General features: G+C 45.7%; 1 protein-coding gene across 1 annotated transcript in view; it reads left to right on the forward strand.

Annotated features, from left to right (window-relative positions):
• The first annotated feature begins 497 nt into the window (after positions 1–497).
• The window catches only part of BRPF1 (bromodomain and PHD finger containing 1), a 34,148-nt gene continuing 15,239 nt past the window's right edge, over positions 498–19,406 (forward strand). The window contains 9 exon segments of the mRNA XM_029601132.1: positions 498–969; positions 1,560–2,168; positions 3,127–4,086; positions 12,664–12,820; positions 14,271–14,366; positions 15,043–15,174; positions 15,885–16,031; positions 17,084–17,396; positions 19,178–19,406. Coding sequence (XP_029456992.1) covers positions 1,570–2,168; positions 3,127–4,086; positions 12,664–12,820; positions 14,271–14,366; positions 15,043–15,174; positions 15,885–16,031; positions 17,084–17,396; positions 19,178–19,406 — 2,633 coding nt within the window. The 5' untranslated portion in view covers positions 498–969; positions 1,560–1,569.

The following is a 19,406-nucleotide window of genomic DNA, read 5'->3' on the forward strand; positions in this document are numbered from 1 at the left end:
CCCTCAGCAATACCATCCTCTTTCCTTCTATCTCTAACTCTCTACAGCGATACCCTTCCCTCCCATCGCTAATACCTTCAACAATAATACCTCTTCCTTCCATCTCTAACCTCACTCAGCAATACCCCTTTCCTCTCATTCATCTCTAACTCCCTCAATAATAATATCCATTTCTTCCTATCTCTAACTCCCTATAGTAATAATATCCCCTTTCTCGTCTCTAAAACCGTCAGTAGTGATACCCCCTTCCTCCTATTTCTGACTCCCATCCAGTAATAATTCCGCTCCCACCCATCCCTAACCCCCAGAAATAAATACACCCTCCCTCCCATCGGTGACACGGTCAATAATAATACCTTCTCTAACCCCCTTCAGTAATGAGACCCCTCTCTCCATGGCTCGCCCTCTCCTCGTATTTATTACATAAATCTGTTCAAGCCCCAGAGGGACTATGCGAGAAGGCGGCCAGTTCCCTCCCTTCCGGCACTCGCAGATTCGCCACAGACTGTTTAGTCGGCCGCGGCCCGTCAGATTCGCGCTGCTCTCACGTATTCGCCCTCGGGCCTTGAGGTGGCTCCTACCGACCTTCTCGGATTTTTCTCCTTCCCGGTTGAGGCGGGAAGGCGGAAGCGAAAGTGCGGTTGCTAAGGGGGCGCGGGTTAGCTTTACCTAGGCGCCGAGGCCGCCGCTCTGTCCACGGAGGAGGCTCCATTGTTCCCGCAGCCCCGAACCGGAACCCCGCCGGTGACGACCCGGAGCTCCAGCAGGGCGGCGAGGGAGAGCCGGAGCCCTGCTCAGCCCGGGAGGGACCGAGTCCCGGCCGCCGGGGTCCGTGGAACCCCGGTTCTCGTGCGGGGAGGTGGACCGGGAGTGGAACCTCCTGCCCTCCTCTCGCCGCCAAGCCGGACTCTGTTGCAAGAGGCGGGACGGAACGAGACGGGGATCACAATGAACCACAGAGCAAAAGCCGTGAGTATGAGCAGCCTGTTACTGGAGGCTCCTGTCCGCACCCCCGGGAGGATGTGGTGGTGGTGGCTGCTGCTCTCACCTGAATGACTTTCATGTCCCAGGCTTGTGTCCGGGCCTGGCCCTGTAACTCCCGTCTTCTTCCCCAATGCACTTTGCTACTCGTATTTCAATTTTCTAAGCAGGAGAATGAGAGCAATTACCAAAACGCATTGCCCTGGGTGCTGACAAAACAGAATCGGACTGAAACCCCCTCCCCTCCCCCTTTTCTGAAATTAAGTAATCAGAATTCTGTCCTTTCATCACTAGGTTCAGGATGCACACTGACGGACGATTTAAGACTCGTTGGTCTAAGGACAGCCCGCACTGATCCGAAATTCCTTTCTGTTTCCAACTCATCATTGTTTGATAATGAGATTTTCTGGATATCTGCCCTGGCTTGGTTTAGTACCTCTACTTAGTTCCTAGTCTGTTGCAATAAATGGGATTTAGAGTTGGAAGCAGTTATGCTGACTTTTGGCCCGCTAACCTTTTCTCCATTCTTTTTGTTTATCCTGATTTGACTGTAACAAGTTTTATCTCCTTTTTTTCAGAACTAACATTATGGGTGTGGACTTTGATGTGAAAACGTTTTGCCACAACCTGCGGGCTACGAAGCCACCATATGAGTGCCCGGTAGAGAGCTGCCGCAAAATCTATAAAAGTTACAGTGGCATTGAGTACCACCTGTATCATTATGACCATGATAACCCACCTTCGCTGCAACAGACCCCCATCCGCAAACCAAAGAAAAAGGGGCGCCAACCTCGTTCTGCTAACAAGCAGTCACCCACTCACTCAGAGATCTCACAGTCTCCTACCCGTGAGGTGATGACATATGCCCAGGCACAGAGGCTAGTAGAAGTAGATCTCCATGGCCGGGTTCATCGTATCAGCATTTTTGATAACCTTGATGTGGTGTCGGAGGATGAGGAAGCTCCCGAGGAAGTGCCTGAAAATGGTAGCAACAAAGAGAATAATGAAACTCCAGCCACTACTCCCAAAGCAGGCAAGCACAAAAACAAGGAGAAACGGAAGGAGTCAAATCACCACCATCACCACAGCGCCTCTGCTGGCACCACCCCCAAACTCCCTGAGGTGGTGTATCGGGAGCTGGACCAAGAAACACCTGATGCTCCTCCCCGCCCCACCTCTTACTATAGGTAGCCAATCTGGATTTTTGTGGGGGTGTCATTTTCCCACCATTTTGTTGCACCTGGTGTCAAGCAGGAAAGATGGTGCTCATTCCTTCTGTAAATTGCCCATCACACTTACCTTCTGGGGTTTGCTGATTTATTGACTTTGGATGAGCAGCAGTCCCTAGAGAGACTTCTCTCGGGCTCTGCTCCTACAGTTAGAACTTTCCAACACAAAGCACCAAGCTGAAAAAAGGTCTTGATTGTCAGTGACATTGCAGAGAGCTCAGGTGGTAGAATGTGCTGAGAAGTTAAAGTAGATCAGTTTAACCATGTTTATTCTTCCTGTCAGTTGGAGCTTTCAACCACTGTAATACGAATCTTTATTCTGAAGGGGTTTGATTGTAATGTATAAATACTTGAAAGGTGTGTTAAGTGCATTGTTAAGTACCCATCAATTTTCCTAGTGCCACCTTGATAATGCTGTCCTTGACTTATAGCAAAAGAACCCAGACATTGTGGAGCTGTATTTGGAAGTTGTGGGAAGCATGTAGTATATAATAGTTTGGGGTTTTGTTTTTTTTTTGGAAATTGCAAGAGTTAATTGTGTAATAGATGTATACAGATTCATGGGGAACATATTGTGCAACTGGATATTTATTCCAAAGGGGTGGGGAGCTGATGTATATTCCATAAAGTGTGTTCTCTGCATATAATGAGGAAGTTGGATGAAACTGATGTAGAATGTACTTTCTCCTGTTTTGGTAATTTTCCATAAATTTGAAACCTTCCTGACCAAGTAGCCATGTTTTATATAAATATAAATCATTACAACAAGATTGAGAATTATCTGTAACCAAAGTACTTTTTAAATGCATTTTCTCTTCCTTCTTTAGTTTTCTTTGTTTTGGGTCCATTTTTCCTCTTGCTAAGCGAGTACTGTAATTTGATGCAGTATGTTGATTCTCCTTTTTCTACTTTGCAGGTACATTGAGAAGTCGGCAGAAGAGCTGGATGAGGAGGTGGAGTATGACATGGATGAAGAGGATTACATTTGGCTAGATATTATGAATGAACGACGGAAGACGGAGGGGGTGAGTCCAATTCCCCAAGACATATTTGAGTACCTGATGGACCGACTGGAAAAAGAGTCTTACTTCGAGAGCCATAACAAGGGGGACCCAAACGCTCTAATTGATGAGGATGCTGTTTGTTGCATCTGCAATGACGGAGAATGTCAGAACAGTAATGTCATTCTCTTCTGTGACATGTGCAACCTTGCTGTGCACCAGGAGTGCTATGGTGTGCCCTATATTCCTGAGGGCCAGTGGCTTTGCAGGAGGTGTCTGCAGTCACCCTCCCGAGCAGTGGATTGTGCTTTATGTCCAAACAAGGGGGGTGCTTTTAAACAGACAGACGACGGACGTTGGGCACATGTAGTATGTGCCCTGTGGATTCCTGAAGTTTGTTTTGCCAACACAGTTTTTCTGGAACCTATAGACAGCATTGAACACATCCCACCAGCACGATGGAAGCTTACCTGCTATATTTGCAAGCAACGGGGTTCAGGCGCCTGTATACAGTGTCACAAAGCAAACTGTTACACTGCCTTCCATGTCACTTGTGCCCAGCAGGCTGGTCTGTACATGAAAATGGAGCCCGTTCGGGAGACGGGAGCCAATGGCACTTCTTTTAGCGTGCGCAAGACCGCCTACTGTGACATTCACACACCTCCAGGCTCAGTGCGCAAGCTCCCAGCCCTCTCCCACAGTGAAGGTGAAGAAGAAGATGATGAAGAAGAAGAGGATGGGAAAGTGTGGAGCTCAGAGAAAGTGAAACGGGCAAAAGCAAAGTCTAGACTCAAAATGAAGAAGGCAAGAAAGATCCTGGCAGAGAAGCGAGCTGCAGCCCCCGTGGTCTCTGTCCCTTGCATCCCCCCTCACAGGTACAGCCATTTGTTCTTTATCACCAGTGTTCTGTTCTAATATTCCTCATGAGCAAAGGGTGTTAGAATAGCTTGTGCCATAGTCCCATGAAGATAGAGGAAATGTCCAGTTGCGGTAAAAAAACAAAGAAGAAATCATGCACTAGCAAGAACCTTTGAAAGTCAATGGCATCCTTTTGAGTTTTCTGTTTTTGTTTGATGTGGAGCATGGTCATTACAGAGAAATAAAGACTTCATGGAACATTTTAGTTTTATCATAATAGAGTCAATTAAATGCCTGTACTATGCTGCATGAGACCCATCTCATGATTATAAATCTAGAAAGTCAGTTTTATTAGATGGTGCCATTTCCTAGTGCATTCTTAACAGCTTAGGCATATAAAAGCAGATGCAAAACATAATGTCAAAATCTGAAGTGGGAAGAGAAGAAAAGTGAGAGTTGTTTTGTTAGGTGCTTCAAAGCTGTTCATTCCCTGTTTTTCCTGTCCTTTTTATAATGTGCTGGTGTGGCTCTGTAAATGAATTCTTAAGATGATTAAACTACTAACATGACATGTGATGGCATATATGGACCGTAAGGTCCATCTAGTCAGCCAAATGTACTTCCTTGGGCAATGTCATAGACCCCTGTTGATCTCTGGCTTTCCCTTCACTTCTTTGTGATTTAAGGGTCTCTGTGCTTAGCCCAAACCCTTTTGAATTCTCTTTCTTGTTTTGCCTCTGCCACTTTCATTGGAAGGTCATTCTAGCTTTGCTGTAAGGTTCTTTCAATTTATGAATGCATATGAGATGGCTCTGGTATTAAAGGCGTCGTCATGATGAATTTCTTGTAGTGAGAGGAAGAGTGGCCTAGCAGTTAGTGCAGTGGGCTGGGAATTGGGATTCAAATCCCACTTCTCCTACTGATGCTTCTTGTGACTTTGGACAAGCCATGTTATCAGCCATTGTTTCAGGTACCCACTTGGTTTGTAAGCCCTTTAGGGCTTACATCTAGTAGTGCTATAAAAATACAAATTAGTATAATTAACGAAGGCTGTAAACATCGTGAGTAATCGCTTTATGGTGCTGGCAAGAACAGAAGAGTTATAAATTGGGAGGTCAACTTTCAAAGCCATTTCTGCAGGTAAAAAGCATTTTACGCCCATTAATTGGCACAGCGGAAAGTTCACACGGGGGCGTTTAGGTCAGGAGAAGTAAAATAGCACGCATAAATTTCATTTTGGAATCTACACATGGTGTTCCCTAAGCGTTCGGGTAGGTCATTCCCAAAGAGTGGGTTATGCCCCTCTGCCAGCAGATGGAGACGGAGCAAAAGCTGACGTTATGGCTATATAGTCCTGCCCTGACATCAGCCTGCCAGTATTCTCCATCTCCAGCAGATGGGGGATTGCCTGTGAGTAAAAAAAAAAAAAAAAAGGAAGAAAGAAGTTGGAAAGGAGATGTCTATGTAGTATGGGTTGCCACCTGAGGTGATACCATGCAGCCCCTCCCTTAGTAGAGTGCCTCAGTCTGGTAGCCTGGACTGACATGGACCTAAATTCCAATTAGCGGTTGCAAGCCGAGAGAGGCTCGGCAGTGAAGGCTTTAGCCCTCTCCCCCCTGCAGCTGGGACCTGTTCTTGCTCTCAGCCAGGGAGGGCTGAGCTCAGGTAAAAGTTTTTGAATTAAAAACAAACAAACAATAAACAAGAGCTACAGAGAACCGGAGAAGGGTCTGTTTCCTTGGTGTTCGGCTGTCCAGCTCATGTCTCTGGGGAGCTCTGTGAGGTGAGGAGGGAGTGCAGGCACAGTGGGTTGAGCAGCCGTTTGGCTAGGCCCCGCTTCCAGGCTTCTCCCATTTTGGGCGCGCGGTAGGCCGCAGGGTACTTTTGTGCTCTTTTTTGCTTCAGACCATCTGTGCGTGCTTGCGTGTCAGGGTGTGCACCTATTCTTGTTTGTGCATGAAATTGGGTGTTCTTCCTTCTGCACACATATCTTGAGTGCCCAGTTTAGGCGTTGGTTCTGGGTGTTCAATTTGGGCTTACAGTAGGACGTGTGGCCTAGGCGCGTGGGCTTTCTTTTAAGCCTGTGTCAGTCTGCCTGGATGCTCGGGGAGATTTGCCTCCTTCTGATTTTGCTGATGATGATCCATCTCCTCAGTCTGAGGGGAGTGGGTGTGAGGGAGACACTGCAGAGGTGTCTCCTCCTCTGATTGGTTCGCAGGTAAAGGCCTCAGGGGACACTGGCACGCAAGACGTCAGTTTCGAGCCTTTGGGGCCTGGAATGGACCCAGCCTCCTTTTCCTAGGTGGAATTTTTCCAGGGATTGTAGACATTTTTACAGGGCCGGTATGCTGAAGTGGCAGTTCCTACTAAGCTAGTTCCAGGCGCTCCGAGTGCTGCTCCGCCTGTCTCCATGGTCAAGCGCTGTAGTGCAGTGCGGTCTGACAGAGCTCGAATGCAAGTGGATCAGGATGATACCGATGATAACAGTGGGGGCTTATCTGGTGAGAGAGGGGATATTCCCCCCAGATTTGGAGCCATATAGAACTCTTCCTTGTTTCTTTCAGAGAGATGAGTTGTCGGGTCTGATATCTCAGACCATGAAGACCCTCGGGGTGGTTGGGCCTGACTCCTTGGGGACTCAGAAGAAGGACCCTATTTTGGTCACTCTGCGCAAGGCTTCTTGTTTCTTTCCCCTCTTGGATGCAATCCAGGAGTTGATTGATCTGGGATGGAATGCGCCAGAAGCGTCCTTTAAAGGAGGATGCATCTTAGCAGGTCTATACCCCTTGGATCTGCAAGCCAGTGAGCAGTTGCATTTCCCTAAGATAGATACCTTGGTGTGTTCTGTCACAAAACGTACCACCATCCCAGCAGAGGGAGGTGCGTGTCTGAAGGATGCTCAGGATAGAATGATTGAGGCTATCCTAAAGCAAGCCGTTGAGGCAGTGACAATGAACTTGCAAATTGCTTCTTGTTGCACTTTGGTAGCTTGGGCTACCTTGCGGCTGTGTCAAGAATCTAGTGGCACTGGGTCAGTTCTAGGGCCTATGGTAGAACTGGGGCCACCTTCTTGACAGATGCGGGCTGAGACTTGGTACGCACAGCCGCCAGAGGAGCTGCTTCAGTTATTGCGGCCAGGCGGCAGCTGTAGCCGTGCAACTTATCCACAGATACTATTTCAAAGTCCAATCTGACTAAGCTGCCTTTCAAAGGCTCACTCTTGTTTGGCAGGGAATTGGAAAAAATGGCAAGTAAATGGGGAGAGTCTCAAGTCCCGCATTTGCCGGAGGATTAGTCCGTTTCCCAGACTTCTTGGGTGAGTGGCCGCTCTCGAGACTACCGGCTTTTTCAGCCTTATAAGGGAGGTTCTTCCCAGAGATCCCATCCCTTCCGCAGATCTCAGTCCTTTTGCCCTGAGGTCCTCAAAAGGATATGGGCTCCAGAGGCACAGCCCCTTGATCTTCCCAATGAAGGTTTGCGGGCTCACCTGGTGGTGCGGGAGATAGGTGGTCGTTTATCACAGGTGGGCCCAGATTACCTTGGATCAATGGGTTCTCAAAATGGCTATGCTCTAGAATTTCTTCTCATTCCTCCAGATGCTTTCATGGTCTCTCCATGCAGCTCCCCTCAGAAAAGGGTAGAAGTGAAAGCGACATTACAACGGCTGTTGATTCTGAAAGTGGTGATCCCCAATCCCGAATTTCAGTGAAATATGGGCCATTATTCCATTTATTTTGTCGTGCCTAAGATGGAAGGGTCATTTCGGCCCATACTGAATCTCAAGGGCATGAACCCACATCTACGAATCATGCATTTCAGGATGGAAATGGTGCGTTCTGTCATAATGGTGGTTCAAGCAGAAGAGTACCTCACACCTCTGGATCTGACGGAGGCGTATCTGCATATTCCCATCTGGCATGAACATCAGTGGTTCCTCCAATTTGCCATCCTGGATCGTCATTACCATTTTCAGGCCTTGCCTTTCGGACTAACCATAGTGCACAGGACCTTTTCCAAGGTCATGCTAGTGGTAGCGGTGGCTCTTTGGAAGGCTGGCATTCTAGTTCACCCTTATCTGGACGACAGGTTGATTCGAGCCAAGACATTGGAAGAGAGTCTTTGCATTTCCTGCAAGGTGGTTTCCTTGCTACAGAAACTAGGCTGGGTGGTGAATCTGGTCAAGAGTAATTTACAACTGTCTGAGACTCTGGAATATCTTGGGGTTTGATTCGATACAAGGCAGGGCAGAGTGATTCTACCAGAATCTTTGATCCACTCGCTGATGCTGTGAGTCCGATCTCTGCAGAACTCTGTTCGTCCAACCATGTGATCTTACCTACAGGTCCTGGGTTGATGGCTGGCGCATTAGAAATGGTTCCCTGGGCGAGGGCTCATATGTGCCCTGTTTAGCGTGCCTTGCTCTCCCGATAGACTCCAAAGTCGCAGAACTATGCGATGAAGCTGCTCCTTCCATTAGAGGTGAAATCCCAATTGGGCTGGTGGTTACACGCAGACCATCTTAGGAAGGGAATGTCCCTAATTGCGCCGGATTGGTTGGAATTCATGACAGATGTAAGCCCCAGAATGGGGTGGGGGGAGGGGCTCACTGTCAGGAGTTGTAGGTACAAGGGTGCTGGAATGCAGTGGAGGGGCAGTGGAACATGAACAGACTGGAGGCACGAGTAGTTTGGTTGGCGTGCCTGCAGTTCACTGAGCGGCTAGAGGCTCGGGCGGTCCGGATAATGTCCGACAGTGCAACAATGGTGGCTTACATCAATCATCAGGACGGAATCAAGAGGCAGCCGGTATTGGAGGAGATAGATGCACTCATAGTATGGGCAGAGTAGCATCTCCTAAGCATATCTGTCTCTCACATTGCTGGAAAGGACAATATCAGAGCTGATTTCCTCAGCAGGAGAAGCTTGGTGGACGAGGCGTTACAGCTCCTGGTGGACCGCTGGGGTCTATCAGATCTAGCCCTGTTGGCGAACTTCAACAAAAAAAATCCTAAATAAAAATCCTAAATAAATAAATAAACATGAAAGTTCCACGCTTCTTCAGTCGCAGGCGAGACCCAAAAGCGATGGGCAAAGATGCTCTCATTCAGGATTGACCTCATGGTACCCTGCTGTATGCGTTCCCACCTTGGCCTTTGATAGGCAGGCTAGTACAGAAGATTGCAAGTCAAACCAACACCGTCCTTTTGGTGGCTCCAGATTGGGCTCAAAGGCCATGGTACACCGATCTCCAGAGACTTCTATTGGACAGTCCCTCTGTTACGTCAGGGGCCCATTTACACAAGGATCCAGGTTGGTTCTGTCTTACGGTTAGGCCATTGAAAGGGCTTGGCTGTTGAAGCATGGTTATTCACCTTTTGTCATTGCCACTCTTCTTCGGGCCCAAAAATGTTCTACTTCTCTAGTTTACTTTAGAGTTTGGAGGGTCTTTGAGGCCTGGTGTTCTGAGTAAGGTATTCAACCTTTCAGGGTGAATATTCCTTTGATTTTGGAATTTTTATAGGATGACTTTAAGGATTTGGCCCTTAATACCTTGAAGGTTCAAGTTGCGGCAGTGGCTTGTTACAGGGGAAGTCAGGGCCTTTGTTTTCCCATCCGGACGTGTCCCATTTCTTGTGGGGAGTTAAACATCTTCATCCCCCATTGTGGCTTCCGGTGCCTTTTGGGATCTTAACTTGGTCCTCGAGTTCTTGGCAGGACCGACTTTTCAACTGCTGTGTACTCTTTCCTTGTGGCTGCTTACTTTGAAGACAGTGTTTCTGGTAGCAATCTGTTTGGCTCATCGGGTCTCTGAACTGCAGGCTCTTTCCTGCCGAGAGCCTTTTCTCCGTGTGACTCAGGTGCGGTTCAGCTTCAGACTATGCCTTCCTTTTTGCTCAAAATGGTTTTGAACTTCCATTTGAATCAGTCCATTTCTCTGCCTGCCTTGGACAGGGACAGAGATGAAGCTGAGTACCGCCTTTTGTTCTCCTTGGACCTAAAGCATCATTTACTGTGTTATTTGGAGGTGACTAAGACTGTTCAGAAGTCTGATCACCTATTCGTGCTCCATGGTGGAGGTAAGCAGGGAGCACCAGTGACGTGGTAACGAATGCCCGCTGGGTTAAGGATGTCATTAGGGTAGCCTGTGTGGCTGCTGAGGTTGCCATACAGAAGCAGATTAGACCGCATTCCATGAGGGCTCAGGTGGTATCATGGAGATTTGTTTGTAATCACCTGCTGAAATTTGCCGAGTAGCGACATAGTCATCTTTGCACACCTCCTGCAAACATTACCGCTTGGATGTTAGAGCCAGGGAGGACGCTGCTTTTGCATGGGCGGTTTTGATTGGGCCGCTGGCAGCCTCCCCCCCTTTTCGGAATTACCCTTTGTACATTCCACTCATTGGGATTGACCTACCTGAACACTTAGGAAGGAGAAACTACTACTTACCTGATAATTTCCTTTCCTTTAGTGAAGGGTAGGTCAATCCCAGACCCGCCCTCTACTGCCAGATTTGGATTTGTGGCTGGCCTTCTTAGGGCGAGTGATGCAGAGTATGATTCCTGCTCTTCATTGATAACTGGTAAATGACTTCTCTAGCTCTTAGTTTGCTAGATACGTTCCTTCTTTTGGCTGAGCTCAGGGTTCCTGTTGGTTGGGAAACACGAATGGTTGTCTAAAGCTAATAATGTTCAAGTGTAATCAGGTTTGTCCACAGTTTGGCTTTCCAGAGAATACTGGCAGGCTGATGTCGGGGCAGGACTATATAGCCATGACGTCAGCTTTTGCTCAGTCTCCATCTGCTGGCAGAGGTGCCTAACCCACTCGTTGGGATTGACTTACCCTTCACTAAAGGAAAGGAAATTATCAGGTAAGTAGTAGTTTCTCCTTTCCATTCAGAAAGTAGATGCACTACAAGCAGGCACTTTGTACTCATATAGTTTTCAACGTAAAAGCCCATGTGTACATTTGCTTGAAATTTGGAGGAAAGCCCCCCCCCCCCCCCAAAGTGCCTCAATGCCGGTTGGATTTCTGCCAATAAAAAGCATTTTACCCACATAAATCGCCTGCCTGAATATTGCCCACACAGTGGACAGGTAAAACTACGTGCACAGTTCCACAAGGCGTGTACTCTTATCCCGCATTGTAGTGGAGGCGTTTCCAGGGCAAGGGTGAGGTTGAGGAGAATACTGCACACAGGGTTTTGGTCAGGAAAAAGTATCCACCGAAAAATCAGACCCAAATCTCCATGGATGCTTTTCCCTGGCACAGTTTTCAAAGTAAAAGCCTGCACATATTTTTCCCTTTGCACACTGATGCAAAGACCACAGGTAAAAAGGACCCAAGGGCTTTGTTAACAGTGCGAGCAGTTTGAAAATTTGCTCTTCCAGCCCCCTCCTCCATATTGAACTCTTGTCTACTGATGAGACCAATCACTTTGTCAAAGGATTTTTTTTAAAAAACCCAAACTGCCAGTGGGCATAAGTTTGCAAGTCAAGAAAGTGGTTGCTTTGCATCATCAGCCTTGTATGTTAGAGGCAGGTTGATTTATTCTTTTTGCAGGCCTTTATTTTTCTGGTGTAGAGGGGCGAGGCGGCACTCTTCTGTTTTAAAGATTGTAAATAGGAGCAGTTCATGTGCCCTAGTTCGGTAAGTAAATAAATCACCTGGGCTCTATTAAATACGTGCTTCGTATTACCGGGCATCGATTTGATGTCCGAGAAACAAGCTGTGTGTTAGCAGGTATCTGAGACCCAGGCTTACCTGCAATATGGACATGGCGGAGAGAGCTGAAAAAAGTCATTAATTGCTTCTGAGTAAGTGATTCCTGCAGAATTTATTTTACTCAGAAAGCCCTGATAGTTTGCTGTTTGTCCCCTTGTATTCCTTCAGTGTCACTCCAGTTCCTAGAAGCTGTATATTCATTTTATCTATTTTGTTTTCCTTGTTCTTGTGATAGTACTACGCAGACTTGTGCATTTTCAGCAGTGATCAGAGAGGAAAGTATTTTGGTCTGCTTAAGGTGAACCATAGCTTTTAATATGTCAGAGAGAAATCTCTGACAATAGGTCTTATTCAGTTCTGTTTTTTTTTCCATAGGACAGAGTCCTCTTTGAATAAGTCATAATATGTGTAGATGGCTGAAACAAGTTTGGTGGGTTGGCATTGGCATAAATATTAGGGATGTGCATTGGGTGCCCAATCGTTTGCGCTTTTGGGTTCGTCTGGCCGCGGGAAAATCTCGTTTTCCCACGGATCGGCATTTTTTTTTTTAGTAAAAAGTCGTTTTTCGGCTTAGTGCACACTAACGGGAGTTAGCACGCACCAACAAAAAATAACAAAAATAAACATTTTTTTGTTAGTGCGCATGAAAATTCAGGAGAAAAAATGTTTGTTTCGCGTTTTAACTGATAAATAACGAATTAAGAAATACCGTACGATATTTCAATTCGTTATAAAAACGATTCACATCCCTAATAAAATATGCCAGTTTCCTGATGTGCATGGAACTGGCAGTGGTTCTTCAACTGAAGTTTGCCAATAGTGAACCTAGGCAAAGTTGATAAGTGGTTCTTTCTCATTCTTCTCTGCCAGGCTTAGTAAGATTACAAACCGCTTAACCATCCAAAGGAAAAGCCAGTTCATGCAGAGATTGCACAGTTACTGGACACTAAAGAGACAGTCACGCAATGGGGTCCCATTGTTGCGTCGTCTGCAAACACACCTACAGTCTCAGAGGAACTGCGATCAGGTAAGTGGCCTCTGCAGTAGTAATGGAAAGTCCTAGTCAAAACACAAGAAAAAAATTCAGAGTACTGATTTAGCAGAGTTCTGCTCTTGTAATGCGTCTGTGCTGGCTTCTCTCCTCCCCAAATGCTGCAATCAGGGAGTGATTCAAAAAAATCCTTCCCTAATGGGGTGAAGGAATAGGGATTGGATTGTGAACCAATGGTGGTGCTGACGCATAAGTTTGACTCCCCTCTGCTGTTAACTCACTGGCAGGCCGATACAGTACAGTACGGCGGCGCGCACTGTAAACCCGCGATTGGACGCACATTTGCGACAGGCTAGCTTTACCCCTTATTCAGTAAGGGGTAATAGTGCGTCGAAAACGCGTGTCCAACCCCCCCCCCCCGAACCTAATAGCGCCTGCAACATACAAATGCATGTCGATAGCCCTATTAGGTATTCCCGCTTGATTGAGAAAGCAAAATGTGCAGCCAAGCCACACATTTTACTTTCAGAAATTAGCGCCTACCCAAAGGAAGGCGTTAATTTCTCCGGGCACCGGGAAAGTGCACAGAAAAGCAGTAAAAACTGCTTTTCTGTGCACCCTCCGACTTAATATCATGGCGATATTAAGTCGGAGGTCCCGAAATTTAAAAAAAAAAAAGTGAAATCAGCCCGCAGCTTGAAAACCGGATGCTCAATTTTGCCGGCGTCCGGTTTCCGAACCCGTGACTGTCAGCGGGCTAAAGAACCGACGCTGGCAAAATTGAGCGTCGGCTGTCAAACCCGATGACAGCCGCCGCTCCTGTCCGAAAAGAGGCGCTAGGGACACGCTAGTGTCCCTAGCGCCTCTTTTTACTGCCGGCCCTAATTTAAATATTTTAGTTTACTGAATCGCGCACACAGGACACTGGCTTGTGCGCGCGCCGGGAGAGCGGGCGCTCGCCCACTCTCCTGTGAACTTACTATATCAGCCTGTAAATGAGTTAGTTTATTTATATTATATTTTGCTTTTCATGATCTCGGGCAAGTCACTTTTTCTTCCTGGGCTTCCATTGAAAATGAGGCTTTTAGTGTAATCTAGTTTTTCTGGTCAACAAATTTTTATATTTTTTTAATGAGCTGGTAATGAAGCAATTCTCAAGGTAAATTAGAAAATATCTTCTTCTTCTAATTAGTATTACCTTATATAAGTCATGGGGTATATAGAAAATCTCTTTTGCTCCCTAACACATTAGCACAGAAGAGATCTTTTGGTAAGGTATGCTCAAAAGATTCGGCTGCTCTCGTGATAAGTCTTCTTTGCACGAGACTATGGAATGAGGTTGATCTGATCTATTAATTAGTAAGCTCTATTCCCTATGCAGGAATTGAGTTTTGCCTCACTTTCTATTTACCTGAAGAAGAGCAAAGAGCATGTAATGGAAGTAATGTGACACTAATATTCTTTTGTACACATCTGTGTGTGAAAGGATCTGAAATGGCGAATCCCTGGAGTAGATGATAGAGATCTTCACTGGGCTGCACTGCCTAAATCAGACGAAGGACCTATTGATCCTGTTAACAAGGTAAGTTTGCTATCATCTTGATCCATGTGTTTGAGGAACATGATCTTCAAACATGGATCTTTCAGGATGTGCATAGCGTTTTGCCTTTCTGTTGATCACTATATGGGCAATTTAAAAAAAAAAAACAAAACTGCTTACACTGGTGCATACTTTCCCTTTGAAAATGGCCTCTAGGGAGGCGCTAGGGACACGCTAGTGTCCCTAGCGCCTCCTTTTGTCCGTTGTTACCACTGGGCCTAATTTAAATACTGAATCTCGCGCACCGGCGAGTGGCCGGTACGCGCGCCGGCCGCTCTCCCGTGGACTTTACTGAATCGGCCTGAATGTTAGTTTCTTGTGATTTTCATTTGAATGAGTTTCTGAATGAGCTGGAAACTGAACTTTTTGTAGTCCACATACTTCTAAAATTTAGCATTTGCAATATGAGCTGAAGGAACCATCCTCTCTTGGGTAAAGCGCCCAAGCTGTGTAATGATTCACTCTTAGGCCTTTTTGGTACGTAGGCCATCATCATTTTAAGTGGCTGGATTTTGTTTTATTTACTTTAACTTTTTTTTTTTAATGACATCCCGCCTATGGTGTGGCTTCTGGCCATGGACTCATCACATTCTTTTAAGTGCCCTTCTAGTGAGCTGCTGCTTTCCTCTTTGTTTCACATTTTCTTCTGCATTCACAGAAGGATGCTGAGGATAAGAACTGGGCCCTAAAGGAGCAGCTGAAATCTTGGCAGCGCCTCCGCCATGACCTGGAGCGAGCACGTCTTTTGGTGGAATTAATCCGCAAGCGGGAGAAGCTTAAGAGAGAGACGGTAACTAGTCCATATGCCTTTTCTTCCGTCAGCCTTGTGCTGCTCCTTCTTGGCTTTAGAGTGCTTTGCATAGGACTGTGCACTTTTCCATGTCTATATATAAGAACATAAGAACATGCCATACTGGGTCAGACCAAGGGTCCATCAAGCCCAGCATCCTGTTTCCAACAGTGGCCAATCCAGGCCATAAGAACCTGGCAAGTACCCAAAAACGAAGTCTATTCCATGTTACTGTTGCTAGTAATAGCAGTGGCTATTCTCTAAGTGAACTTAATTAATAGCAGGTAATGGACTTCTCCTCCAAGAACTTATCCAATCCTTTTTTAAACACAGCTATACTAACTGCACTAACCACATCCTCTGGCAACAAATTCCAGAGTTTAATTGTGCGTTGAGTGAAAAAGAACTTTCTCCCATTAGTTTTAAATGTGCCCCATGCTAACTTCATGGAGTGCCCCCTACTCTTTCTATTCCCCTTCGTATGTGGTGGAAGAGAAAATAAGTCTTACAGACTGAGCTAATTTCATTCTGTACTTTGAACATACGTGTGCTTTACCTACTCTCTTATTTACTTATGTATGTTTTGTTTATATAAGTACTGTTGGAATATCAGAAATTACAGGGAGACAAATAGCTCCCCTTCACAGGAGGGCATGGAGCTAGGGAAGAAAGCAATTGCGAGTTTGTAATCACCGTGCTCTTTGTTTCAGATTAAAATCCAGCAGGTGGCATTGGAAGTGCAGTTGACACCTTTTCTCATCCTCCTTCGCAAGACTTTGGAACAACTTCAGGAGAAGGACACAGGCAATATCTTCAGTGAGCCGGTCCCTCTGTCTGAGGTAACAGAACTCTACGAAGTAAGAATCCCCCCCTCCCCCAACTTATGTAGTACACACAACACGACTCTTAATTTCAGAAGAGAATTCCTTTGGTACCACAGGGGATTAGCAGTTGGGCCTGACTCCAGAGCCAGGCATCTGAGACTTGTCCATTACTGACTTAGGGGTCCAGACTGACACATAATTATTGGCTGTAAAAAGTTATTTTAAACAAATAGTATGCTATGAAAACACAGTGAACCATGGCCTCCAGTGCAAAAATGACTTTTGGTGAAGGCGGTCATGGAATTGTGTCAGGAGAACCCTCTTCCGGACTCTTGCCTGCCTGTCTGGATTTATACAGAAGCCACACACGCGGTGGTTATGAACAGCAAAGTCTGGTATTTGCGGTTAACAAGCAAATCTGTGTATTTGGTTTTTGTATTGGTCCCCATGAACATGTTAGCCAGATTTCCTGCTCTGACACTGGCACTGTTGAATGGGGAACTTTTCAGAGTATTTATCTGTACTAGTGGATTATCACTTACAGGGAAGAAAAGAGCAGTCTGGAGCATTTAGCTTCCATTGCACATGTGGAATGATAGTGCCGAACTGCTTCCAAACGTAGATCCAACCTTGGATTTCAGAAACGTTTGAACTACTGGGGTACAATTATATTTCCTATTCTGTGCTCGAATCACATCAAAATATTTGAATTGCTGTAGTCAAAAGATGACGAGAGGATAGCGTTTCACCAGGTGATGAAAGTCCTTGGCTGTTTAAAATGCCTTTGATATCAAAGCTACTTATAACCAGAGAATCTGCTGATTTTGCTGCATCAAAAAAACTTTGATTATGGTCAAACAGTGGCAGAGTGCCCAGGGCCTTTTTGTATTAGAAAATATTAATTTTCACCATAAAGATCTCCTCTAGTGTTAATGTTTTCAGCACTTGAACAGGAGCTCTGATGGGATATTTAATGTTCAGTAAATTTTGAGGTTGCCGAATGACTAATGTTTATATTTTCTTGAAACAGGTCATTTGTGCTAGTGACTTCCATTCTTTTAGCCTTTTACGCTCTTTCCTCACAGGTGCCAGATTATCTGGAGCACATCAAGAAGCCTATGGATTTCCAGACAATGAAGCAGAACTTGGAGGCCTATCGCTATTTGAACTTTGACCAGTTTGAGGAAGATTTCAATTTGATTGTTAGCAATTGCCTCAAGTACAACGCCAAGGACACCATCTTCTACCGAGCTGCCATACGCCTGCGGGAGCAGGGTGGGGCTGTCCTGCGTCAGGCTCGCAGACAGGCTGAGAAGATTGGCATCGACTTTGAAACAGGGATGCACTCGCCTCGTTCCATCTTGGCAGATGAGATTGGCCATCGTGGCACTGAGAATGGTGCGTGTTCAGTATATTTACAGGGGGCTTAGAAGATGGGAGGAGGGAATTAAATAATACATAAATTTACAAGGACAAAATACAAATCCATCTAATTCAGCTTTCTGCGGGAAATCCATACAGCTTGTTTCTCCACATGCTAACTAAATATAACATCACACAAACTTGATGTTTTCACTTACCAAGAAAACATCCATTCGCTTCTTCAGTACTGCATATTAACTACACTGACCTTGATAATGTTTTTTGGCAACTGGTTCCAAAGCCTTATCCTTACTTTTTGAAAAAGAGAAAACATTTTTGAGATTTTCAGATGCACTTCTATATAGTTGTAGCTCATGTGCCATGGTCTTTATAGGGATGTCTTAATTTAAGGAGAGACCTTCTCAAGCTTGAAAATTTGCTTTAGAAGAATTAGAATGAGCACCGCACTGGAACAAGTGACTAGAACATAAGAAGGACCATGCTGGGTCAGACCAATGGTCTCTCGAGACCAGCATCCTGCCTCTGAGAGGGGCCATTTCGGGTCATTTGGAATTACCCGGCAGATCTTAATGGGGATAACTATTTCATGTTGTTCATTCTTAGTAGTAAGGCATGGTGATTGCCATGCCTACCTCTCTTAATAGTTGCTAATGGACTTGTCCTCCAGGAACCTGTCCAAACTTTTTTTTTTTTTTTAAACCCAGATGTACTTTTAACCTTGATCACATCCTATGACAACAAATTCCACAGCTTGTTTGTGTTTTATTGAAAAATTATTTAATTTTGTTTTCAGTCTGCTACTAGTTAGTTTCATGCAGTGTCCCCTAGTCCTAGTACAACTTGAAAGGTTAAGTTAGCGTTCCCTATTAATGTGTTCCATACCACTCATGATTTTATAAACCTCTATCGTATCCTCTCAGTCATCTCTTCAAGCTGAAAAGCCCTGGTCTGTTTAGTCTTTCTTCATACGGGAGCCATTCCATTCCCTTCATCATTTTTGTTGTCCCTTTCTGATTCTGCTATATCTTTTTTTGTGATGGAGCAACCAGAATTGCACACAGTGTTCAAGCTGTGATTGCACGTGGATCCATCCAGTGGCATTTTGATATCTCAGATTTGTTTTCTGTTCCTTTCTGAATAATGCCTAACATGCTGTTTGCTTTATTGGCCACTGCTGTACACTGAGCTGAGGGTTTCATTGTGTCGCCCATAATGACTCTAAGATCTTTTTCCTAAATGGTAGCTCCTAATGTGAAACCCAGCATTTACCTAGATATAGTTGGGATTATTTTTCCTATGTTCATCATTTTGCATTTCTCCACATTAAATTTCATCTGCCATTCAACCATATCTGCTTTCCTGTTACCCTCAAAGCCATACCAATGTGTCTCTTTTGTAGACGTGTCCCTGAAAAGATGGGCTAAGAGATGAAAAGGAAAGCCAGTGTTGAAGCCCATTGGCATTTTATTCTGAGATTATGTATATATCGAGAGAGAGGTTTGTTTGGTGTGTTTACTATTCCCAGAAAAAAACCCTGGTTGTCTTCTGCCTGTCTTGGCTGTAACCTAGACCTTTCCTCTCAGGTGGATATTATGATCTTGTGCACTCGTAACTGTCGCCTATACTACTTCTGTGATATTTTACCCTTAATAATCTACATTCTTCCCCCATCTGTGCTCTGTACATCACCTGCTTGGCATTGCTCAGTCTCACTTCCAGAAGATGGACTAGGTTTGAGAGAAGAAAGAGCTCCACCCACTTCCTAACGTCTCTCTCCCTTTCTATGTGCTCTTCAGAGGATGAGCGGATGCTGCTGTCTGAGAACAGGAAGCATCTCCCCTTGGAAGAGCAACTGAAGATCCTCCTGGAGCAACTGGATGAGGTGAACGCCGGAAAGCACAGCATCGGGCGCTCACGCCGGGCCAAGATGATAAAAAAAGAGATCACCGTCCTCCGACGCAAACTTGCCCACCAGCGGGAGTCTGGGCGGGATGGATTGGACAGGCACAGCATGCCTGGGAGGGG

The sequence above is a fragment of the Rhinatrema bivittatum genome, chromosome 4, assembly GCF_901001135.1.
Source record: "Rhinatrema bivittatum chromosome 4, aRhiBiv1.1, whole genome shotgun sequence".
Lineage (NCBI taxonomy): Eukaryota > Metazoa > Chordata > Amphibia > Gymnophiona > Rhinatrematidae > Rhinatrema > Rhinatrema bivittatum.